Source organism: Brachypodium distachyon, chromosome 2 (assembly GCF_000005505.3).
Source record: "Brachypodium distachyon strain Bd21 chromosome 2, Brachypodium_distachyon_v3.0, whole genome shotgun sequence".
Classification (NCBI taxonomy): Eukaryota; Viridiplantae; Streptophyta; class Magnoliopsida; order Poales; family Poaceae; genus Brachypodium; species Brachypodium distachyon.
Window position 1 is genome coordinate 39,615,145 of NC_016132.3, and position 23,319 is coordinate 39,638,463.

Genomic DNA, 23,319 nt, shown 5'->3' on the forward strand with positions numbered 1-23,319 from the left:
CCATGAGTCGACACACGTAGCTCATTAAGTATATACACTTGGTAATTAAATAAGTATGCAAAACATTGCATAATACTGGCACAGACTAAAAGTTGGCATGCTTTCCACGTTAATTGGTACGGTTTGTGATGGTGATGATTATTGAAAGGGATTACCATCGATGGACATCGTTGTTGCAAGATCGAGATGTATAGTTAATTAATCGGTCAAATTTAGAATGAATTAACCTGCATATGCATGCACCTAGGTCCACATGCATATATGCGTGCATGCAACCACTGACCTTTCACCTGATGTCGGATCGATGATGATATATATATGCCCCTTGGTGCCCATGAAAGCTGCATTATGTTAAAGTAGATCTGCAAATGCATGCATACTGCGTGTTTAATTGCGTTTTTAAGGGTGTTTAATTGTGTTTTTGTCCACACACACATGATCCATGACAACATCACGACCGATTTGGACAGTATATGCTATTTAGTCGCTCCGTTCGTTCATAAATACAGGAAGTCTCCTAAGTTTGTCGTGATTTCAAATTTATTCAATTTGGTAAAATCTGTAGACAATCTATTAAAATCTATAATATCAGGACAGATTTAATAAAAATTAATATATATCGATTCTTTTATAAACTTGAACAAACTTGAACTTTCTTGACATAGGATAAAATTAGGACTTGGAGTACATATATATTCCCTCCGTTTCAAATTTACTGACGTGAATTTGTATAAAAATAGTACTATCCGATTAAAGACTCGCTTGATTGTATATGCATGCATATACTCCTATATGAATTAGGCAGGGCCACGCGCGCACCTAAATAATTACTCAAGTTCATATTTGATTTAATCAAATTAATCCCTAGCTTAGCTGCTATATATACACATGTAGAGCTATCTTGTAGGACTAGCAGGAGACGACTTAGCTATAGCCAGCTCCCTTTCTGCTGCTGCTGCTTCTTCTTCCTCCCATCGATCGAGCTCGAAGCCATGGGAAGCGTGGCCGCCGCCGCTGTGGAGCCATCGTCCTCGTCGACGGCGGCGGCGTTCTTGGAGCGGTGCGCGGCGTCGGGGGACGCGGCCTACGGGGAGCTCAGGGCGCTCCTGGCAAACCTCCAGGACCCGGCCACCAGGCGAGACGCCAGGGTCTTCCTCGCCGCGCTCCGCCGCCAGTCCATCTTCTGCGGCTCCGGCGCCGACGGGTTCTTCCGGCGGTACGGGTTCTGCATCCGCGAGCTGCTCCTCCATGACTCCCGCTGCGGCCTCCCCATCACATCCTTGGCCTCATCCTCCTCCTCAGGTAATCCATATTCTTGCGTAAATTGACTAATTTGTTATAAGCATTTTTTATTTTTTTATCGATGGATGAAACCTTAATTCTTTGCACAAGAAAAGCAAGAGCTTAGGAAATTTTACAATCTTTTTCTTCTTCTTCTTCTCCGTTTTCTCTGTTGATGACAGTGGAAGACTAGATGTGCGTGGTGATGGTTTTTCTATGCTGGTAATGACTAGCTAATTACTCAGTTGATTAGAGTCAACGTCCAAGTCTCTTGTGTATGTTTCCTAGGAGGAATATACTTCCAACTCTCGATAGAAAATTATCTGTTTACTAACTTCCAACGACACCTAATTTGGCTCACCACGGAAAAAAGAAAACTTTTATTTTTATTGACCGACCGATCGATCTATTCATTGAGGCAGGTTTCTCAACGAGCACTATAGATGTTAATTTGTCCGTAAAACCACACGTTTTGTGTCCAACTGTCTCACTCCATCCAAAACACTGATTTAAGCGCATTTGACGATATTCCTTATAGGTGGGGCCCGCATGTCAGGCGTCGCGTCTTTTCATTTAGCCCCTCATCTTTTTCTTTATTTCCTCGTCCCTCTTCTTCTTCTACGAAGCACCAGACCAGGCTGATCCTGAGCGGACACAGCGCAACCATCTCTTCTTCCGTGGCCTTCCCGCCCTCGGCCCGCATGCCCCTGCTATAATTATCATTTCTCTAGATCGATAACTTCCTCGTTCTTTTTCACGACGTCGTCCAGACTCCGCACTTCCTTCTCCATGACGGCGGAACAAGTACTCACCAGCTATCACTTTCCTCCGGAAGACCGGAAGGGGAAGCATGACCTTCCGAGCCGGCAGCAGACACCCTCGCAACCTCCTCCCACCTTCTGCCCCGCCGGCCGCGTGCGCCCTCCCGCGCCGCCTCCACCACTGGGCTCCTCCTCCTCCCATGGCTCCGCCTCTGGTTCTCCGCCGCCGTCCGCATCATGTTTTCTACCTAATCGGCTTCTCCAGGGAGCTCCTTTGCCCGCTCGGCCATCATCCCTGCTCGGGCTCTGCCCACTCGGCTATCATCCCCTGCTCGGGCTCTGCCCACTGCCGTCATCCCCTGCTCGAGGAGCTCCAAGGTATAGCTTCTCACCTCTACCTCTCATCCTCCTCTCCCTCTCATTCTCTGATAGTTAGCCAACACATGTGCCGACTCTTTGACTCCGTGCCCTCCATGCTCTGTTTGTTTTATGGATTATTAATCCATTTCTAGCTTTTCACGTTTACTGATTGCTAGCTCTTTTGATCCGTTGCTGCAAGTTGCAAATTAAGTCAAAGTCAGTTTCGAGCCCTTCCCTGTCTTGCTCGCACGGATAGACGCCCGGATTCGGGCCGAGCTTCGCAAGCAGGACGGCCGGCTGGCTCCGGAGGTAGAAGAAGATGAAGGGACGAGAAAAAACCCGAAAAAGACAAGGGGTGTAATGAAAAAGCCGTGGCACCTGACATGCGGGCCTCACCTGTAAGAAATAACGTCAACAACGCTTAAACCAGTGTTTTGGGTGGAGTGGGACAGTTGGACATAAAATGTGTGGTTTTGTGGACAAATTAGCATCTATCAGTGCTTCTTGAGAAGTCTGCCTCAAAACTTGTGGTTCCGTGAAATTTACTTTAAAAAGAAAGCTAGAGGGCATGGAAAAATTGTGGTGAAATAATCTACTACCTCCGATTCTAAACTGTTGTCGTTGGACGGTAGCTTGAAATAAACTTTACTTTTAATTGGACGGTAGCTTGAATTGACGTGGAAAAATTGTGCTGAAATAATCTACTACTACCTTCGATCCTAAATTGTTGTCGCTGTTTTAGTTCAAATTTATGATAAAACAACAACAAGATTTTAGAACGGGAGAGGGTACATTGGATTTGGGATTACTCTAGCTGCTTGCATTATCGTAACAAGAGGAGGACTGGATTTATTCTTGTTTAATCCGAAACATATGTACCGGGCCGACCGTCGACAGAGACAGCTTCGGCCTGTTGGTCATATTTTCCTGGCCCACGAAATATAAGATCTGCTCTGCTAAAGCAAGGAAAGGGAGAAGAAAAAGATTTGGCACCAAGAAACTGAAAACGACTCAGCTAGAGCTACCCACAGGACCATGAATGAATTAGCTACAGCTTTTGCACGTGGAAAACATTTTCTTCTCTGCAATTCGTTAATTAGAGTGGGCGTTGAAATTTCGACATAGAAAGCCAATTCTGTTTTGGTAGCACCAATATCTTCGATCATGTTTTTTCTAATGGAATTCCCACAATCAAAAGAGTGCATGCATAATTAGTTTTTCGTCTAAGAAAGTGATCATGAAACTTTTCTCATGCACCGCATCCACATGTACATGAGCAATTGACAAAAAAATTTGTTAGCACTACTGCTAATTATATATTTGTTGCACACTGGAAGAGAAAATGTGTGGATTGGAGGATTCATCCCATCAGGGGTCTATTTTAGCTAGCCTTGCTTTTCCACCTCCAAAGCAACAAAAAAAAAAGCCATGGACCAGGAATATCCTACAGATCCTATTAATATTTTTCTTACTACTTGCAATAAAATTAGGGAAGAAAGAACCAAATGGAGAAAAAAAAGAAAGCTATGTGACACCGACTTAACTGGCGACACGTGTGCCTAATCAATCATGATTCATCACTAGTATTTCCCCTTTCTGAATCCCATAGCTTAAGCTAAGCAAAAAGAATTTTGGCTTCAAATTAAAGGAGCATTACCACTGCTCGGAATTATATAATTTTTTGATTGCCTCCTAATCTTAGAAACAAAAATCAAAGGGTCATTATTGGACGATTTTTTTGTGGAGGATAGTGTAATATTTATATAGATCTCCCAACAAAAATGAATAACAATAAATAGGAATTTACGGTTCTGCCCCCACCTTTCCCGTTCGTCGCCGGCCACGGCGACACGCCCCCACAACACAAAGCCCCGACTATATAGCCCGCCCGAGAGAGAGCAACAACAGCAAAGATCCTTTCTTTCTCCGCTCCGCCATTGCTTTCCACCTTCCACTCGAACCATCACTGTCCTTCTGACCTAACCCTTCCCGGCGGGAGAGGCGGAATGGCGGCGGAGGACGTGGACGCCTTCCTGGCGTCGTGCGCGGCGTCGGGTGACGCGGCGTACGGCGCCGCCAAGGCCGTGCTGGAGCGCCTCGACGCGCCGGCCACGCGCGCCGCCGCGCGGAGGCTCCTCGGCGCCGTCCGCCGCCGCTTCGCCGGCGACCCGGCCGCCGGCCACGACTGCTTCCGCACCTTCCACTTCCGCATCCACGACGTCGTCCTCGACCCCCACCTCCAAGGTCGCGCTCGCGCTCACCCCCCATGGCCATCCTCCTTCGTCCTTCCTCCCCCGCAAATCTTTCGCTATAGGTTTGTTCGTTTCGTCGCCTCGCGGATTCCGCGATCTGTTTCTGGATAATCGCGTGATTTTGTTAGAACAAAAAAGACAGAAAAAAAATTAAACCAAATACTACTACGTCTTAACTCTTAATCCGGTTACTGCTATCAGAAATACAAATTCCATGGTAAAAATCTTGGTCCAGTAGTAGTGGATGCTAAACGGGGGTACCAAATTGTCATTATTGGTTGCGCTACGGCTGCTAAGTGGATAGACAGTGCTATGAGTAGACTAACAGATACTATAACAGAGATCTAGTAGAAAGTAGGCCACCTACTGGAATGGAAGGATTACATTAGCATGAGTGCATGGCATTGCATTACTACTAATAAAGAAAAACTAGGGTACGATTATGCATGCACTGATACTAATCTTGTTTGTTGAGATGCATATGGGATCTTGCAGATTCAGTGTATCCCGTGGACCATGTGGCCGCCGCGTGATGCTGTTGACTGTTGTAAGCGTTAGGTGTCGCCGGAAGAATATATATAAATATGTCTATCTCTTTGGAATTGTTTGATCCCAGTGCTCCTTATCCGGGGAACAGTTTGTCTCGGTTGTTGAATAATTTAGATCTCTCCGTTTGGCGCTTATATGAAATAGGAAATGCCTTTCTTTGTCTATCTGGCATCTTTTGCTTCGTTGTTTACAACTTTACATGGTGACGCTAGCTTTAGGCTTGCTTCAGAAGTTGCTTTTATTTACATAATGTGCTGTGCCTCCTTGTGGGAGGCTGGCTTTATTAGGATATTTAATGCCTACCATTTCCAAGAGATTCCTTTTGCATTGATTAGAAATCTGTACATTTTTTGAACAGGTTAAAATGTATTTGTTACTAAAAGGTAAAAATTCAAGTTCGGTCAGAGCCCATAAACTGTTGCCTTCAGACCCTAGCCTATTTTGGATATACTAATAGGTAGGGACTGCTCTACCTTCTGTTTCAAAATAAATAAAGTAAAGAGCCAGAGCTAAGGTGACCTAGAAAGGAAACCAAAAAAGGTATGGTCACCACCTTATTTTGTTGTCAAGGACACCTACTAATTTGTTGGCTTGTGAAGGTTTGATAATCAGAAGTTACCAGGAAAATTCACGTGAGATTAGAACACTGACATTGATCAAGTGATTCATTTATAAGAGTATTTTCATGGCCTCTAGGCATTTGTACCGTGTAAGCTAGGTATTTGGAGGAGAATGTTATATTTTTTTTCTTTCAAATTTCTTCTTTGGTAGAACAGTCCTGCACAATCTATCGACTATCGTCGTAAGAACAAAAACTTGATATCTCTAACTATTATTGAATATAGGGGTATAGTCTTTGTACTAGAACAGCTGTGGTTTACAAGATTCTTTACATTATATGGAGTTTGGACCTGACAGAATTTGTCTGTTTCTTTTTAGTGTATAAACTGCTCCTTTAGTTAGTGCAATGTCAAGAGCTTCCCAGTTTACTAATACATGGATGTTGTCTTATTCAAGTATCTATTATTTGGTTTTCATAGCTTGACAATCTATCAACTGCTTATAGGATTCCAGCAAAGAAAGAAGCTAACAATGATGGAAATACCTAGCATTTTCATTCCTGAAGATTGGTCATTCACTTTCTACGAGGGTCTCAATCGGCATCCAGATTCCATCTTTAGGGATAAGACAGTAGCAGAGTTGGGATGTGGCAATGGTTGGATATCCATTGCGCTTGCTGAAAAGTGGTCCCCTACGAAGGTTGGTGTCTCTTGCTCTGTGTATGTTTATCTTATCATCATTGTTATAGAAGTGGACCTGCAGCAGTTAGACATTTACTGAGGTTACATGAGATAAAACTTTTAGGTGTCTGCCCATCTGCTGACGGTCTAACTTGGTATAACTGTGAAAAAAATTCTTGCATATTGCTTTCAAATTTTGAACAAGGCTACACATATCTGTGAATCGCATTTGTTTCCAGTCAGCTCGACATTACTTAACAGTCCAGCAACTTAATTTTTTGTCAAAAGCCAAGCTGAGCATTGTTTGTTCCTTGAAGGTCTATGGTCTGGATATAAACCCAAGAGCTATCAAGATTGCATGGATAAACCTTTACTTGAATGCACTAGATGACGATGGTCTCCCAATCTATGACGGGGAGGGGAAAACATTGCTCGATAGAGTCGAATTCTATGAATCTGATCTTCTCTCTTATTGTAGAGATAACAAGATAGAACTTGATCGCATTGTTGGATGCATACCACAGGTACTGACAGTGTCAGGTTTTACCATTCTGGTGAAAACAGATTATAGCAGACCAGGCCTGAATGAAAATGCTTAATCTCAAAATTTGCCTTTCAGATTCTTAACCCCAATCCGGAGGCAATGTCAAAGATTGTAACCGAAAATTCAAGTGAGGAGTTCTTGTACTCCTTGAGCAACTACTGTGCTCTTCAGGTAATTTGAGAGATACCTTCAATGTGTTTATCACTTAATGAAAATTTATTGACGTGTGCTAAAGTCAAGCCATTCAGTTTACCTAATACTAATGGGTATTCATGCCAGAGTCCCCAAATATGTTAATTTTTCTCAAAGAACAAAAGAAAAAATGATTAAATGTCAGGTACTTGGATAACTTGGTTGGTCAGTAATTTATACTTGAAATTTCCTCACCTCAGCTTCCCCCTATTGCATAACTTCATCATGTTACAACCTATAAGTACAAACACCCTTTAGCCTGTTTAATTAAATACACATGTTTTAGCCTATTGACATCCGGAAGTTTTGATCAGTTGCTAAAAAAATTGTAATCTTTATGAAGTGATGTTACACATAGTTTTACGCAATTTAATATCTCTTACTATCGCTGATTGTGCTACTCCAGTTTCCTGTTGTTATTTGTCATGTTTGTGAACTTACTGCATATATCTTACTGCATCCAGGGTTTTGTTGAGGATCAATTTGGCCTTGGGTTGATTGCTCGGGCAGTTGAGGAAGGGATAGCTGTCATAAAGCCTATGGGTCTTATGGTATTCAACATGGGAGGCCGGCCAGGACAAGGTGTGTGTGAGCGTCTATTTCTACGACGTGGATTTCGCATCAATAAGCTCTGGCAAACAAAGATTATGCAGGTATGATGCTGTGCGGGCCAGATGTTAATTAACCAGTCTTTTCCCTGACATTGTGTTCTGGTTTAGTCAAGAATATGTTCTTCCTGTTGCACACCAGCCTCTAGCCTCGTCCTAGGATCCATCTACTTGATTACATTTTCTAAAGCCATTTTTGTTGAGGATTATTACCAACCAGTTGTTGTTTTTTGCAGGCTGCTGACACAGATATCTCAGCTTTAGTTGAAATTGAGAAAAATAGCCGACATCGCTTTGAGTTTTTTATGGATCTTGTTGGGGATCAGCCTGTATGTGCACGCACAGCCTGGGCATACATGAAATCTGGTGGTCGCATTTCACATGCTTTGTCTGTGTATAGTTGTCAGCTTCGCCAGCCCAACCAGGTTCCTTTGTGCACTCCTTATATTTACAACACAAAAATATAATGATGGGAATAGTACTAATATGAAGAATTCCAGGTGAAGAAAATATTTGAGTTCCTGCAAGATGGATTTCATGATGTCAGCAGCTCCCTCGATTTATCGTTCGATGATGATTCTGTGGCTGATGAAAAAATTCCTTTCCTAGCATACCTAGCTAGTTTTTTGAAAGAGAATAAGTCCAATCCTTGTGAACCTCCAGCTGGATGTTTAAACTTCCGCAATCTTGTTGCTGGATTTATGAAAAGCTACCACCACATTCCATTAATTCCTGATGTAAGACTTACTGTCTATTGCCTCTACAATTATGTCTTACTTGAAATTCATAAGTTAATTTATTAGGTGCTTCTTCCTTATGCTCCATATGATGATCCTTCTCTTTTTCTGGTGCACCAGAATGTTGTTGTATTCCCTTCCCGTGCTGTTGCAATAGAAAATGCTCTTCGGTTGTTCTCACCAGGGCTTGCAATTGTTGATGAACATCTGACCAGACACTTACCCAAGCAATGGTTAACATCTTTAGCAATTGAGGTACTCTTTGAAGTCTCTCTTTCTCTGTGTGTGTGAACTGTGGAAAATACATATCTGCTCTGTGAAGAAAAAGGATGGTGCCGAGAGCGTTAATGCTATTGCTTCTCTCTTAAATTTCAGGGAAGTAACCATGCTGAAGACACAGTCACTGTAATTGAAGCTCCACGTCAATCAGATTTGCTAATTGAGTTGATCAGGAAACTGAAGCCTCAGGTTGTTGTTACTGGCATGGCTCAGTTTGAGGCTATCACCAGTGCTGCTTTTGTGAACTTACTAAGCGTAACAAAAGATGTTGGTTCCCGGTTACTCCTAGATATTTCAGAACATCTGGAGTTGTCTAGTCTGCCAAGCTCAAACGGTGTATTGAAGTACCTTGCTGGAAAGACCCTACCTTCACATGCGGCTATACTGTGCGGTTTAGTAAAGAATCAGGTACCTGCAACTTTACCACAGCTACTAATTTTGTGAGCGGACTTGCATGCCATGTTCTGTCTCTTATATGTTATATCTACCTCACAAACACCACCTAAATGTTTTCATCTGCATTTGCTTTATCTTATTTGCAGGTTTATTCTGATTTAGAGGTTGCTTTTACCATTTCTGAAGATGCAGCTGTCTATAAGGCATTGTCACAAACTATTGAGCTATTGGAAGGACATACTTCTGTGATCAGCCAGCACTATTATGGCTGTCTTTTCCATGAGCTGTTGGCATTTCAAATTGGTGACCGACATCCACAGCAAGAGGTAAACATCACCTGCCTCTTCCAATTCTCCTCATTTTACATTCTCACGACAAGATGCATCATGGCTTCTTCTTAGTGGACATTCCCCTCAACATAAGTCCGATAATCCTGAAATCTTGGATTAGTCCCCTGTTAGTTGGGTACTCTGGTAACACCACAATGAACACCCTCAATTTGTTATGGATGTCTGATTATGTTTTTCATCTTAGGTCTATCTGTGAGTAAATAATTATGTGGTCAGGGACCTAATCAATAGTTTCTGACCTTAATGTGTACTTTTTGGTTTGTTGCTCTTTTTCAGAGAGAACCTGCAGAGGTGATACCTAAGGAGATGATAGGATTCTCTAAATCAGCTATGTCTACCCTAAAAGGAGCTGAATTTTTCGTTCCTTCTTCTGAGGAATCCGGTGTCATTCATATGGATTTAGATCGCAGCTTTTTGCCCGTACCTGCTGCAGTAAATGCCTCTATTTTTGAAAGTTTTGTTAGGCAAAACATCACTGATGCTGAAACCGATGTTCATTCCAGCATTCAACAGCTGGTGAAAGATAGCTATGGTTTCCAAGCAGATGGATCTGAAATTATATATGGCAACACCTGTCTTGCGCTCTTCAACAAGCTTGTTCTTTGTTGCATGCAAGAACAAGGCACCTTGCTTTTTCCCTTGGGCACCAACGGGCATTATGTCTCAGCAGCAAAGTTTGTGAATGCAAACACCTTGACTATTTCAACAAAGTCAGATTCAGGCTTCAAGATTGAACCAAAGGTGCTAGCAGACGCACTCGAGAAAGTATCTCGGCCATGGGTGTATATTTCTGGGCCAACAATCAACCCTACTGGTTTTTTGTACAGTGATGATGATATACAGGAGCTGCTTTCTGTTTGTGCTAAATATGGAGCCAGGGTAGTGATAGATACCTCCTCCTCTGGTCTGGAGTTCCAAACTGATATCTGTAATCAGTGGAATTTGGAGAGATGTCTTTCTACCGTGAATTGTTCAAAGCCCTCTTTCTCTGTTGTCCTGCTTGGAGAGCTGTCCTTTGAGCTGACCACGGCTGGGCTTGACTTTGGGTTTCTAATATTGAGTGACTCTTCCTTGGTCGACACATTTTATAGTTTCCCAAGCTTGAGTCGGCCACATAGCACGTTGAAGTACACTTTCAGGAAACTTTTGGGTCTTAAGAACCAGAAGGATCAGCATTTCTCTAATCTCATTGTGGAGCAAAAGAAGACACTGAAGAATCGTGCCAACCACTTGATGAAGGTTAGCCTTTTGTAACATTTCGTGCTGTCCTCTCGATTTTCTTACATTTATCAGTTGTGGCCCCTTTAAAATCTTAGTTCATAGAGAAAGAGTGGTAGAACCTCAGCAGCATATGTTTCGAAAAATTGGACATAACAATGAAATTAAGTGCATGTATCTAGACATATTTTGAACAGCTGTAAGGAGTTTAAATTGAACATGCAGAATTCGCTATGCACATTTGACAATTTCCCTCTTATTTTCTTGAACTTTGATGAACAGACACTAGAGAGCTGTGGCTGGGGTGCTGTCGGCTGCCATGGCGGAATATCAATGCTGGCGAAACCAACTGCCTACATCGGCAAATCACTCAAGGTCGACGGCTTTGAAGGCAAGCTCGATGGCTGCAACATCAGGGAAGCCATCCTCAGATCCAACGGGCTGTGCATAAGCAGTAGCTCTTGGACTGGGATACCGGACTACTGCCGGTTCAGCTTTGCCCTGGAGAGCGGCGAATTCGACCGGGCAATGGACTGCATCACTCAGTTCAGGGATCTGGTTCTGGGAGGCAATGCTTTGACGAACGGTAACTAGGAACCGAGTGGCTGAAGAACATGTAAAACCTGGAGAGGTGTAACCACACGCTATCTTTCATTTGCCTCTTGGAGAACTTAACTTTGTTGTGAAAAGGAATAAAAGCACGGAATTTGTGGTGTAGAATGTATTTGGCAATTGGTTTCTAATCTGAAGAATGCACTGCATATTACCTTTGGAAGCTGTAATATCAGGTTCCTTCTTTTCTTCCTGTTATAGCATATTTCATTCAGTGTCTAGGGTTGATGAACCATTCATAAGAGGGGCTTGTCATTTGTCAGATCAGATGCATCCTTCCCCTTCTCCAAAAAATTCAAATAGCTGTAAAAAAGGCTTTCTATATGTAAATTAACTTCTTCAAAAATGCTTCTACATGCTGTGCAAAAAGGAATTAGTTAAAACCACAAGTAAATCAAGCAGAAGCTTGTTTTTTGTTCATCTTCAGTCAATATAAAATGTAGAAGATGTAATCACGTAAAAATATTTAATTGAAAAAACTCGCGAGTAGAGGTCTCTGTGGTTTCATAAAATACATTCTAAGTGGTTTGCAAAGGTTCCATCTTTCATCTTATTTCGCTTATCTAAGATTTAATCGTTAGAACTGTAAGTTTTCAAGTTTTTACAATCTCGTTTTCTAAACTCAAAATTCCTCGTATATCAAAAGCCAAAACTCAACAAAGAATCTACCATGTGAAGTAACTTCTCAAGGAAGACAAGATTAATTAATAAAAAAATGTATTTATTAAATTGGAGTTGGTGGTGATGGCACGGTCGCGGTCGTCGCCGTAGGTTAATTTCGTTAAAATTACAACCAATATGCCACTGTCCGTTCTATTATATAGTTGGTGGTGATGGTACGATCGCGGTCGTCGCCGTAGGTTAATTTCGTTAAAATTACAACCAATATGCCACTGTCCGTTCTATTATATAGTTGGTGGTGATGGTACGATCGCGTTCGTCGCCGTAGGTTAATTTCGTTAAAATTACAACCAATATGCCACTGTCCGTTCTATTATATATATATACTATACTTATTTTATTTTATTTTTATTATCTATTATATATATATATATATATTTTTTATTAAATTGGAGTTGGTGGTGATGGTACGATCGCGGTCGTCGCCGTAGGTTAACTTCGTTAAAATTACAACCAATATGCGACGGCCAGCGATCTTTAGCTGGTCATGGCCATAATGTGCTTTTTTTTCCCGAATTCATTGGAACCCTCTTTTTCCTCGCGAAAATGGTTCCTGTAAAGCAAACTAAGAGCGGGGAAGGAACTAGGGCGGGCATAAGCTCACCAATTAGGATGCGTGATTGATGCGTCCATTTTTTTTTTCAAATGATCAGGGCTTTTCCTTTGGGGCTGGGAGGGTAACAACCAGGGAAGGGCACCTGCTCTCCAATTTCTGTTCTTTGTTATCCGTACCGAACTTATCTGTTCCAAACGCGAGAGTCATTCTTTTGATTCAGTAGAGCGATAATCAAAATTTTAGGAGTATACTAGGCGATCTGTCCGTTATTTTTTTTTTCCTCCAGTTTTTTTCACGATTTCTCTTACTCTGTCTTACAACCAACGTCACCAACGTCATGAGTTGCCTATACAGAAAATAAATATAAATAGTTTGTGATTTTGTTGACCGTACTAACGCGCGGTCACGTAAAAATAAATTGACGGTCGTCTCTTGCTTGTTTGTTTTGGCCCCTTCAAATTCCCATCCAAGTTTTCTCTCCTCTCCGTCGAGAGCTTGGCTTCCATCCATGGCGGCGGACGGCGGCGTGGCCCGGCAGGCGGAGCTCCGGCGGATCGAGGGCAACGCGTGCTTCTACAAGGCCCGCTTCGGCGCCGCCATCGACTGCTACACCGAGGCGAGCACACCCCACAACCTCCCCCCAATCCCCTCCTTCCCCAATCCCTACCCCCATGTGTTCTTCCAGTTACCACGAATGCTTCCCAGTTCGATTCCGGATGATTTAATTCGGGAACGGACGATCTCTTGGACTAATCGAGGCGTGTAATCGCAGGCGATTGCGCTTTGCCCCGACGTCGCCGTGTACTGGATGAACCGCGGTCTCTGCCATTTCAGGCGCAAGTGAGTGTTACCTCGACTCTCTTCTCTTGATTCATCCAGGGGAAAACTTCGCTTGATGAAGAATGGGGATTTCCTGCCGTAGGGATTGGGCGAAGGTCGAAGAGGATAGCAGGAAGGCTCTCGCGCTCGATGACACTTTGGTCAAGGTACTTAAATCATTATGCCATTGTCCCCAGTTCAACTGTTCTGGGAAATACAGTATACGTGTTCAACTGTCCTTGTTCTTCAACTGCCCTAATTGGACCTTGGATTGGGACAAGGTTGTGAGTACGCGAATTGCTGAACTTTCTGTGTTCCTTGTGTGATCTAGGGCCATTATATGCTAGGATGCGCGCTGCTCAGGAAGGAAGAATGCGCTCTCGCTATCAAGGAACTTGAGAAGGTTCGTTGATTTGTCATTTGTAAACTTCTGCTGTTGATTCTGAACCAGGTTCAGGAGAAATCATGCTTTCGAGACATCTAGATATAAGCCTCTTATCATGGGGACAGGCTTTGGATCTTTTGAAGTCTTCAAACTCAAGGGACAAAATGGCGGAGGACATTTGGGAGGTTCTCGCCAAGGCGAAATACTTGGACTGGGAAAAGCACTCCACTCAGCGAGTTTGGAAGATACAAAATTTAAAGTATGTTAAAATTATTGCCATCACTGTGCTGTGGATCAATGAAGTGCATATGTTTGATACTTAGGACCAATTTAGGAAGATCTTGGTGCTTATTGTGGTGCCTTGAATTCATGAAACTATTTTTTTTTCTAACACTACTGTGTCACATGGACATGTAGGGAAGCTTGTGAAAATGCTCTGCAGGAGCATCACTTTCTCAGCGGCACACTTACGGAAGACTCTGTCGGGCCAACCAATGAGTATTCAGAACAACGCAAATTGTTGTCAGAAGTCTTCACTAATGCTATACTTGCTGATACACCAGGAGATGTGAGCAGCCTTTATTTGTGATACATTTTTTTGTTCGTTTAATGTTAAAGATAAATCTGTGTTACCTAAGCTGTTCCCGCTCTTAACACCTAGGTGCCCGACTACCTTTGCTGTCAAATAACTTTTGAAATATTTAGAGATCCAGTGATTACACCCAGTGGTGTAACGTATGAGAGGGCCATACTACTTGAGCATCTTCGCAAGGTGAGTCCTCTTTCCTAATCTGCCATCTTTTTTGAGGAAGATATTGATTATATTTTTTTATGTACCATCGTTTGCTAATATTCCATTGAAATGCTGGTTATTCTACAATGCCCTTGATTAGGTTGCTGCATATAAGGGTTTGATCCAACTGAATTGAACTAACTACAGTGTGATAGAAATGATATTTTTAGTGTGAATGGCTCATACCATTTGTTGATTATGTGGTCTTGGTCAAATTTATGTGTGGCACGCAAGATTCATGAACTTTAAATTAGAGTATCATAGAACTGACTCGCTGTATCCTTCCTTTTAGGTGGGCAATTTCGATCCGGTGACGCGAGAGCCTCTTAAGGAGCACCAGCTGGTTCCAAACCTGGCCATCAAGGAAGCAGTCCAGGCCTACCTCAAGGAGCACAGCTGGGCCTACAGATCGAACTGATGCTGGTCTTGCTCTTTGCCAAGTGCTAACAACTGGCCATGATATGATTGTCAAGAGTGGCAAAGTGGACTCTTGTGATGGGTGATTGATGATTCTTATGGATAACTTCTGAGAATGACAAAACACTTTGGTAATTGTACATAAACAAACCATACCTGAGGCTCTTGTGTAGCAGCAGTCTGTCTAGAGAGGCCATTTTCGGTTTAGAACTGTGTTAGATGAGGAGAATTTAGTTCTATGCTGATGATTCCTGTGATCGATGAAATTGATCGTCCGTTCACTAGTCTACTAATAGCATGGCTTTTACGCCCTTTTCCATGTAGTTATTCCGCACAGATTTGAAAGTTCTTGGCACGCTTGTAAGAAACGAATTTCATCGTAAAAATTCTCGTGTTTGAAAATGAGAGCTTGCCGGGTGTAAAACTTATGATCAACTACTGTTTTGAGGAACGCAGACATTCCATATTTCCATTAACTTGCAGGGACGGCGAGATTGCCTGCCACTAGACAGACTTTCTTCGCTTGAGACCTGCTAGACCCAATGAGTTTTACATCCTAATAAATCATTACAGGAATCTGACTGTTTCCATGCAGAGAAATTCTGTCAAAAACCTGTGTGTTTCAATTAGGGGCCCTCGTTCGTTTTGCATGTAAGGGTCTGATCCAAATATACGCCCTTTTCCAGGGGTCGCATCCTGAAAACAGAACGAAAGGAAAAACAAAGCGCTTCATCAAATCCGTCCGAATCTCAAAGCCAAAACGAAAACCCTAGCAAGCAGAGCTCTTCTCTTCTCTTTCTCTGCCGCCGCCGCCGCTCGTTCCATCATCCCCTTTGGCTTCGCCGCCGCCCCTCCCTCCCTTCCTTCCCCGGCCGGCAGCAACCATGGCGGAGACCTCGGCCCGCGGCGGCGCCTGCCAGGCGCTCTTGTTCCCGTCGTCCTCGTCCCCGTCGTGCGCGCGGGTGGAGGCGCTCGTCGTCTTTACCATCTGCGACAGCTACGTGCGCCGCCCGGACCAGGCGGACCGCGTCATCGGCACCCTCCTCGGCTCCGTCCTCCCCGACGGCACCGTCCACGTCCGCAACGCCTACGTCGTGCCCCACAGCGAGTCCGCCGACCAGGTCTCACCCTCCCCCCCTTCCTTCCTTCTCACTCCCGGTTCGCGGCTTAGGTTTAGAGTATCATCTCGATCTCGTCTCATCAAGACGCGGTTTACTTTACTCTCGTTTGTTGGGATCTCGCAGCTTTGTTGAGCTGCTGACATTTTGGTTGCCAATGTCTTGTCTGAAAAAAAAACAGGTCGCTCTCGACATCGAGTACCACCACAACATGTACGTGTCGCACCAGAAGGTGAACCCCAAGGAGGTGATCGTCGGATGGTATGCCCCTGTGATATCTCTTCATGTGTTACTATATTATTATGAATGCCTTCAAGTTTGATTATGTTCTTTGTTACCTTGAATGGATGCCAGTCTTGCGCGGTAGCGTAGCATTAAGATTTTCTTAAGTTGAATTGTGTTTTACAGTGATGGCTGACATGTTCTGTATTCATGTGCACACATAGACAGTCAGCGTAGCATTATGTTACCTTGAAGGAATGTTGTCTTGTATGATAGCATAGCATTATGGTTGCCGTTAATTGAATTGTGTTTACGGTGGGCCTGTGGCCGACGTCGTTCTGTATTCATGCGTGCATCGACAGTTAGGCTCTGAGTCGGTGAACTGTTTGTCTTTATCTTAAGTTCAATGCCTGTTTTATCTAGTGATGTGAGCTAACAGATTGGCTGCTGATGGAAGGACCGAATTGTTTATCTGTGCTTGCTACTGTTGTTGTTTAACTTGAATACTGATTTATGTGTTCCTTGCTAGCTGCAACTCTACGACTGTTGCAATTGAATTTACAACAACTGACATGGTCATGTATTCATGTGTGCATAGACAGTGAGTCACTGAATAGTCTTGAGTAGATGATCCAGTTGATGAATGAACCATATCAAATGCATGGCACTTCTTAATAATGGGTTTGGTTTGAAGATTTCTTGTTTATGTCCTGTTTCACTAGTGCCTTGGAATGATAGAATCATTTTTTCAAATGATGAAGGGTAATCTATCAGGGTACATAGGCTCTCCACTATGTGTCCTTTCCAAGCTTCTCCATCTTGTTTTCATGGTTGTCTTGTATCTGCATGCAGGTTCTCCACTGGCTTTGGTGTTTCGGGGGGTAGTACGCTTATCCACGAATTCTATTCAAGAGAAGTACAAAGCCCTATTCATCTCACTGTTGATACTGGGTTCACTATGGGGGAGGCTTCGATCAAAGCCTATGTCTCATCCAACCTGTCTCTTGGAGATAGGCACCTTGCTGCCCAATTTCAGGAGATTCCTCTTGATCGAAAGGTGCTTTTGTCAGAAACAGTTGAGTGTAAGTTCCACATTTAGAAAAGTTTCATCATGTACTTTCTATGAATATATTCTACTGATCTAGTTGCTAATGCTTCAGAACTGATATTCTTTGTAGTGACATATAATAAGTTTCTTAGAATGACCTATAGATTTCATTGAATAAATGAGGTACTCTGTTGCTAGAAATCTCTCTAACCAGAAAAAACCTGATAGGAAAAGTTCAGTAGTAACTCTGCTACCAGTAACTTTGAAAAAAATTGCACTGTTGAACTCTTGTATGCTACTTTTTTTTCTGCCCAGACGGTGGAGAGTAGCAGTTTTAGTGAAAGATATCCCTGCTCTTATAAGAAATAATTCACATTCACATTAGTTGGTATGTGGAATGCTTATTCAAAGTAATGTGGTTGCAGCAGTAAGTACTAAGAAATATTACCTGTGTTACAAGAAAAACCTTTTATTTAACTGTTGCTTCTCTTCTTGCTTTTGACACAGTTGAAATGCTGAAATCTGTGGTCGTGGAGAAGCTCCCCAATGATTTGGAAGGAATGGAGTCTTCAATGCAAAAGCTTTACGCTCTTATCGATGAGATCTACAAATATGTTGATGATGCTGTGGTATGGAATTGTCCTGCAAATGCTCTCCGCTAACTTTGAATCTTCATTTTCGATTCTGAAGTTTTTTTTGTGTGCCATTTGTAGGAAGGCCGTGTGGCACTGGACAACAAGATTGGCAGGTTCATTGCCGACACTGTTTCCTCTGTTCCGAAGCTGTCTCCATCTGCTTTTGAAAGGGTTTTCAATGACAGGATTCAGGTAACTAACTTTTCTTCCATATGCCTCTGATAAATGGTTATCTTGGTTCTTGTGCCATTCGATGATCATATTACCCTATTTACCTTGCAGGACAATCTTGCACTGGTATACCTGTCAAGCATCACACGGACTCAGATTGCGGTAGCCGAGAAGCTGAACACCGCTGCCCAAGTCCTGTGATTTCCTCGCATAGTCTGGGTGGCCGACTCCATGGCATCAGTTTTCATTTGGTGAATGGGAAATCAAAATGTGTTGGCAGAATATGCAATTTTTGTACTTGTTATCTGATGCCTAAAGAAAAGTGTTCCCCCTGTTTGAGATCGTAATGCGTGCACTAATGCGGGCTGAGACCTATCTATTGAATTAGTATAGCACTTTTCTTCTAGCTGAATATTTGTCTAGAATAACAGTGAATGGTGATGGCATGAATATTCTTGGTTCTGTTCGAGTTGAGGGCTGCAGGTCAAGTTTAGCCAGTCATTCGACAAGCCATTGCAAGATTTTCAACTTGTCCAACCACATACTGGGTTCTAAAATCTTACCCCCACCGATCCAAGTTTGACACGCCATCGTTTTGTAATGGCTGACTCGCATTGGTGGAGAAGATCTACGTGGTCCACAGCGGTCACGCGAACCGCGGAGGCCCACAAAAACCACCAAAGCAGGGTTCTAAGTAGTGCTGAAAATGATCCATGATGGTGGCCCACGGCTCAAATCATTTTGTAAAAAAAAAACAATATTACCATCTCACTAAGCTCAGTGGTGCCGGTTTTACATCGGCACTACCAAAAATATTGGCAGTGGATCTGGACTTTTCTGAACATTTATCAAATAACAAGAAAAATAAAAAGAAATTAAGTGGACAGATTGGGAGATATTAGGACGGACAACGCCAATGATTTGGCAACGATCCAAGAAAGGACAGCTTCCCACTTATAGCCGTGCATGACCAGAAAATTTCCACAAGAATCCAAACAGACCGTGATCAATCGTCTCAGCTCCCATCCCATCCATCCTATATACGGCCATCCATCCACAGTATCCAGGCAGCCATTCCCCTTTGCTTGATTCCATCTGTTCGTCTTCAAGCCAATCAAGGCCAGGCCAAAGACAAAGACAAAGCCAAAGCCAAGCCGCCGCCATTGATCTGCTCGGTAAGCTCGACCCGGCCTTCCCCCTTCCATGAATGGCCGGCCATTTTGCTCGGTCGCGTGTTAGATTAGATCTGATCTGAGGCTGGTTGGTTCTTGCGCTAGCTTACTGTATGTCTAGGACAGGAGTGAGCTAGCTTGTTGGTTACTGATCTTGGTCACTGATCTATTTTTGCTTCATATACTACTGAGTACTCCCTCCCATCCTAAATTTTTCTCGAAATATCACACGTGTCTAGACGCTTTTTAAGAATAGATACATCCATATTTGGGCAAATTTGAGTCAAGAATTTAGGATCAGAGGGAGGACTGTATAGTTTCCGAGCTAGTGTATTAACAAGTATCATGTGTTGTAAGTAAGTACTAATGTCGTTGTCAATTTGGGATTGGTTGTTGAGTCCTCAGGAACTCAGCCAATCATAGTTGAGCTAGTGTATTAACCTGTATGTGTTTGCCCAAATGTTTGATGGTAGGGAGCAGATCTAGCTACCTGTTTAATTCTACAAGTCTTTAATTATTCCTCTTAATTGTTTCACCAGTAATTACCAAATCTGATAATATACTGCACCCAACCATGTGAGAATACTTCACTCTTCCATTCATTATGTCATGGAGTACTCCATATGAATATCATTCCTTCACAGATAACAAGTATACAACAGGTTGCATTGGAGGAACTTAATCTACAGGCAAAGCATACAGTAATATTACCAAATCTACAAGTTAATTCTACAAGTGTTTAATTCCTCTTAATCGTTTCACCAGTAATATTACCAAATCTACAAGTTAATTCTACAAGTGTTTAATTCCTCTGTAATATTACCAAATCTGATAATATACTATACCCAACCATAACCATGTGAGAATACCTTCACTCTTCCATTCATTATGTTATGGAGTATGGATATCATTCCTTCACAGATAACAAGAGTATACAACAGGTTGCATTGGAAGAACTTAATCTACAGGCAAAGCATATATGGAAACCAGCTATGAGCCCAAGAACATCCTCATCACCGGCGCGGCGGGTTTCATCGGGTCTCACGTGGCGAACCGCCTCGTCAGAAGCTATCCTCACTACAACGTCCTCGTCCTCGACAAGATGGACTACTGCTCAAGCCTCAAGAACCTCGACCCTTCTCGGGGTTCGCCGAATTTCAAGTTCGTCGAGGGCGACATCGCAAGCCCCGGCCTGGTTCGCCGCCTCCTCGTGGACAACTCCATCGACACTGTCATGCACTTTGCCGCGCAGACCCACGTCGACAGCTCCTTCGGCGACGGCTCCTTGGAGTTCACCAAGAACAATGTGCACTGCACCCATGTCCTCCTGGAGGCCTGCAAGCAGGTTAAGATCAAAAGGTTCATCCATGTGAGCACCGATGAGGTGTATGGGGAGTCCGAAGCCGATGCCGTGGCCGGCAAACGTGAGGACTCGAGGCTGCTTCCGACAAACCCTTATTCGGCTTCGAAAGCCGGTGCCGAGATGCTGGTCATGGCTTACGGGGCCTCCTACGGTCTCCCGGTCATCACGACACGAGGCAACAATGTGTATGGGCCACACCAGTTCCCCGAGAAGCTCATCCCCAAGTTTGTTCTTCTTGCCATGAGAGGCTTGCCTCTCCCGGTGTACGGCAATGGCATGAACGCCAGGAGCTACCTTTACTGTGACGATGTCGCTGATGCCTTCGATGTGGTTCTTCACAAAGGAGAGGCTGGACAAGTGTACAACATCGGCGCGGCAAAAGAGAGGAAGGCGATCGAGGTCGCCAGGGACATATGCGAGATCCTTGGGGTGGATGCTAGGAAAGCTGTTAGCTTTGTTGAGGACAGGCCTTTCCATGATCAGAGGTACTTTGTGGACAGTGAGAAGCTGAAGAAGCTGGGGTGGTCGGAGCGCACGCCGTGGGAAGAGGGGTTGAGGAAGACTGTGGCATGGTACGCCAGCAATCTTGGTCATTGGGGCGATGTTGGCGATGCGCTGCGAGGGCATCACCGTGACTGGATGTCGCCCTCGTCGTCGATGCAATCGCCGAAGGAAGATGAAGCAAAGGAATGTAGGAGCTAGCGAAGAGAAGAGAAGCCACGGCGAGCTGAATTCTTCCAAGTGAGTGATGAGTTGAGTTCAAGTAGTATGTGTTTGAGCTGCTTAAGGTCCTTAGTGCCAACTAATTGCATACTTTTGGAAAGTGCAATTGAGGTCAATAATTACGATTAGATGGTGGTGAATTCAATCTATATTCATGCCTCTTGTTCCGAGAAAAGGCAAGCAAGATCTTATATAGATTCCTTCATTCATATGTGGAAGCAAGCAAAGGCAAGTCTTATATAGATTCTTCCAACATACATCGAGCGAGTACATGTACATCCATCATGTGTATATCCATGTTCGAGCTTTATGGTTCATGTCTTACATATCATACTAATCGCTTCATTAGTAGGTTCTCATACATATCATACTAATCGCTTCATTAGTACCTTGCTCGAAAATCTTGTTGCTGTCTTACTTAACTTGGAAGAACCTATCATCGATTTTATGATAATGATTCTAATTAATTAGTTGCGGTTAATGGGTCGTTGACGGCATGCGGTGAGCGGCGTGCCGCAGAGGCACTTGTTGTGGAGGTAGCTGTAACGGTCGAATTTCGCCATGTTGCCGCCGGTGGGCACCGTACCGCAGAGCCTATTGAAGCTCACGTTGAACTGCTGGAGGCCAGTCAGGCTGGCCACCTGCATCGGGACGCTGCCTCGGATGGCGTTGTGGCTGAGGTCCACGTAGGACAGCTGCACCGGGAACTCCACGCTGGACATGTTGAAGTTCACCGCATTGCGGGACACGTCGAGGTACTGGAGCGGCTTTACCGCGCCGAAGAGGCATGAAGCATCGCCGGTGAGGGCGTTGTGGGAGATGTCGATGTGGGTGAAGTTGACGGTGGAGAACTCGGATGGGATGATGCCGGAGAGGTTATTGTGGGAGAGCAAGAGGGAGGCCTGGTCGGGGGAATTGCTGAGGAGGAGCAGTGGGATGGGGCCAGTGAGGCGGTTGCGGCGTAAATTGAGGCTAGAGAGGTTGGGAAGGTCGGCAAGGGATGCCGGGATGACGCCGGTGAGGGAGTTGTAGGAAAGGTCGAGGAGGGTGAGCTCGGTGAGCACACTAAGGAAGGAGGGGATCGGGCCAGTGAGGCCGGTGTAGGAGATGGTGAGTTGGGAGAGGTTGGTGAGCATGGCAAAGGAGTCCGGGATGGCACCGGAGATGGCCGGCAGGTGGTGTAGAGTTAGAGTCTGGAGATAGGTGAGGTTGCCTATGGCGTCTGGGATGGCGCCGGAGATGTTGGTGTCCTGAGAGACGGAGAGGCCGACAACGCGGCCTGTGGCAGCGTCACAATCGACGTCGTGCCAATCACAGCAGGCGGAGTCAGGTGTCCAGGAGGCGAAGTGGTAGGGACTGCCCAAAGCGGAGTCGATGGCGACAAGGGCCGCAAAGTCGTCGTCGTGGCACTGGTCCGCTGCCATGCCGGAGAAGAGGGAGGAGAGCAGCACCAGGAAGAGGAAGACATATGCAGCCATCTTTGAGATCAAGCCCTGTTGCTGAGTGAGTGTGACTAGCTGGCTTGGTTACTGGTTTGATGAGTGAAGCTGCATGGTGTGTTGTGCGGTGCATTTATAGTGTGGTAAAGCAGCTGAGTTTGGAGCAGCTGCACTAAGCAACTGGGATTAAACATTTGCAAAAGTGCATCCTAATCCTTAATGCGCAACAAACATTTTGCAAGGAAGTGCAGTGGCCTAATTAATGGGCAAGAGAATTGCATGCCTGGCAGCGACATGCAATTTGATTGATGCATACAATCACTTGCTCAGATATTTTCACCATGGATACATACAATAATCGTCTCTTTCTCTTTTTACTGACAAGGGATGGGCATTA

At 44.1% G+C, this 23,319-nt stretch overlaps 5 protein-coding genes across 7 annotated transcripts; 4 read left to right on the forward strand and 1 right to left on the reverse strand.

The window, feature by feature from the left end:
* The first annotated feature begins 917 nt into the window (after positions 1 to 917).
* Positions 918 to 11,569, forward strand: LOC100836641 (methionine S-methyltransferase). Of its 2 annotated transcripts, none has more exons than XM_003569087.4 (12): positions 918 to 1,302; positions 6,270 to 6,463; positions 6,762 to 6,968; positions 7,064 to 7,159; positions 7,645 to 7,833; positions 8,025 to 8,213; positions 8,289 to 8,525; positions 8,646 to 8,780; positions 8,901 to 9,212; positions 9,347 to 9,526; positions 9,827 to 10,789; positions 11,051 to 11,569. In XM_003569087.4, the coding sequence occupies exons 1-12, from the start codon at positions 993 to 995 to the stop codon at positions 11,360 to 11,362; spliced, it is 3,324 nt and encodes a 1,107-aa protein (XP_003569135.1). In that variant the 5' UTR covers positions 918 to 992; the 3' UTR covers positions 11,363 to 11,569. The 2 variants fall into 2 exon arrangements, with proteins under 2 accessions (XP_003569135.1, XP_010231871.1); XM_010233569.3 differs by lacking the exon at positions 918 to 1,302 and adding an exon at positions 4,314 to 4,646.
* Positions 11,570 to 13,055: 1,486 nt separating this feature from the next.
* Positions 13,056 to 15,438, forward strand: LOC100837259 (E3 ubiquitin-protein ligase CHIP). The gene is made up of 8 exons (XM_003569089.3): positions 13,056 to 13,233; positions 13,390 to 13,457; positions 13,540 to 13,603; positions 13,768 to 13,839; positions 13,947 to 14,080; positions 14,239 to 14,389; positions 14,483 to 14,593; positions 14,907 to 15,438. Exons 1-8 carry the CDS (start codon positions 13,126 to 13,128, stop codon positions 15,030 to 15,032), a joined length of 834 nt encoding a protein of 277 aa, XP_003569137.1. The 5' UTR covers positions 13,056 to 13,125; the 3' UTR covers positions 15,033 to 15,438.
* Positions 15,439 to 15,787: 349 nt separating this feature from the next.
* LOC100836953 (eukaryotic translation initiation factor 3 subunit F) lies at positions 15,788 to 18,694 on the forward strand. The gene is made up of 6 exons (XM_003569088.4): positions 15,788 to 16,152; positions 16,331 to 16,410; positions 17,224 to 17,453; positions 17,927 to 18,048; positions 18,133 to 18,246; positions 18,337 to 18,694. The coding sequence occupies exons 1-6, from the start codon at positions 15,916 to 15,918 to the stop codon at positions 18,424 to 18,426; spliced, it is 873 nt and encodes a 290-aa protein (XP_003569136.1). The 5' UTR covers positions 15,788 to 15,915; the 3' UTR covers positions 18,427 to 18,694.
* A 485-nt stretch (positions 18,695 to 19,179) lies between these two features.
* LOC100838476 (trifunctional UDP-glucose 4,6-dehydratase/UDP-4-keto-6-deoxy-D-glucose 3,5-epimerase/UDP-4-keto-L-rhamnose-reductase RHM2) lies at positions 19,180 to 21,740 on the forward strand. 2 transcript variants are annotated; one of them, XM_024459111.1, is made up of 2 exons: positions 19,180 to 19,400; positions 20,319 to 21,740. In XM_024459111.1, exon 2 carries the CDS (start codon positions 20,377 to 20,379, stop codon positions 21,460 to 21,462), a length of 1,086 nt encoding a protein of 361 aa, XP_024314879.1. In that variant the 5' UTR covers positions 19,180 to 19,400; positions 20,319 to 20,376; the 3' UTR covers positions 21,463 to 21,740. The 2 variants fall into 2 exon arrangements, with proteins under 2 accessions (XP_024314879.1, XP_003569141.1); XM_003569093.4 differs by having other exon boundaries at positions 19,181 to 19,400; positions 20,339 to 21,740.
* Positions 21,697 to 23,020, reverse strand: LOC100838179 (polygalacturonase inhibitor). The gene has a single exon (XM_003569091.4). The coding sequence runs from the start codon at positions 22,959 to 22,961 to the stop codon at positions 21,951 to 21,953; it is 1,011 nt and encodes a 336-aa protein (XP_003569139.1). The 5' UTR covers positions 22,962 to 23,020; the 3' UTR covers positions 21,697 to 21,950.
* Positions 23,021 to 23,319: the final 299 nt, after the last annotated feature.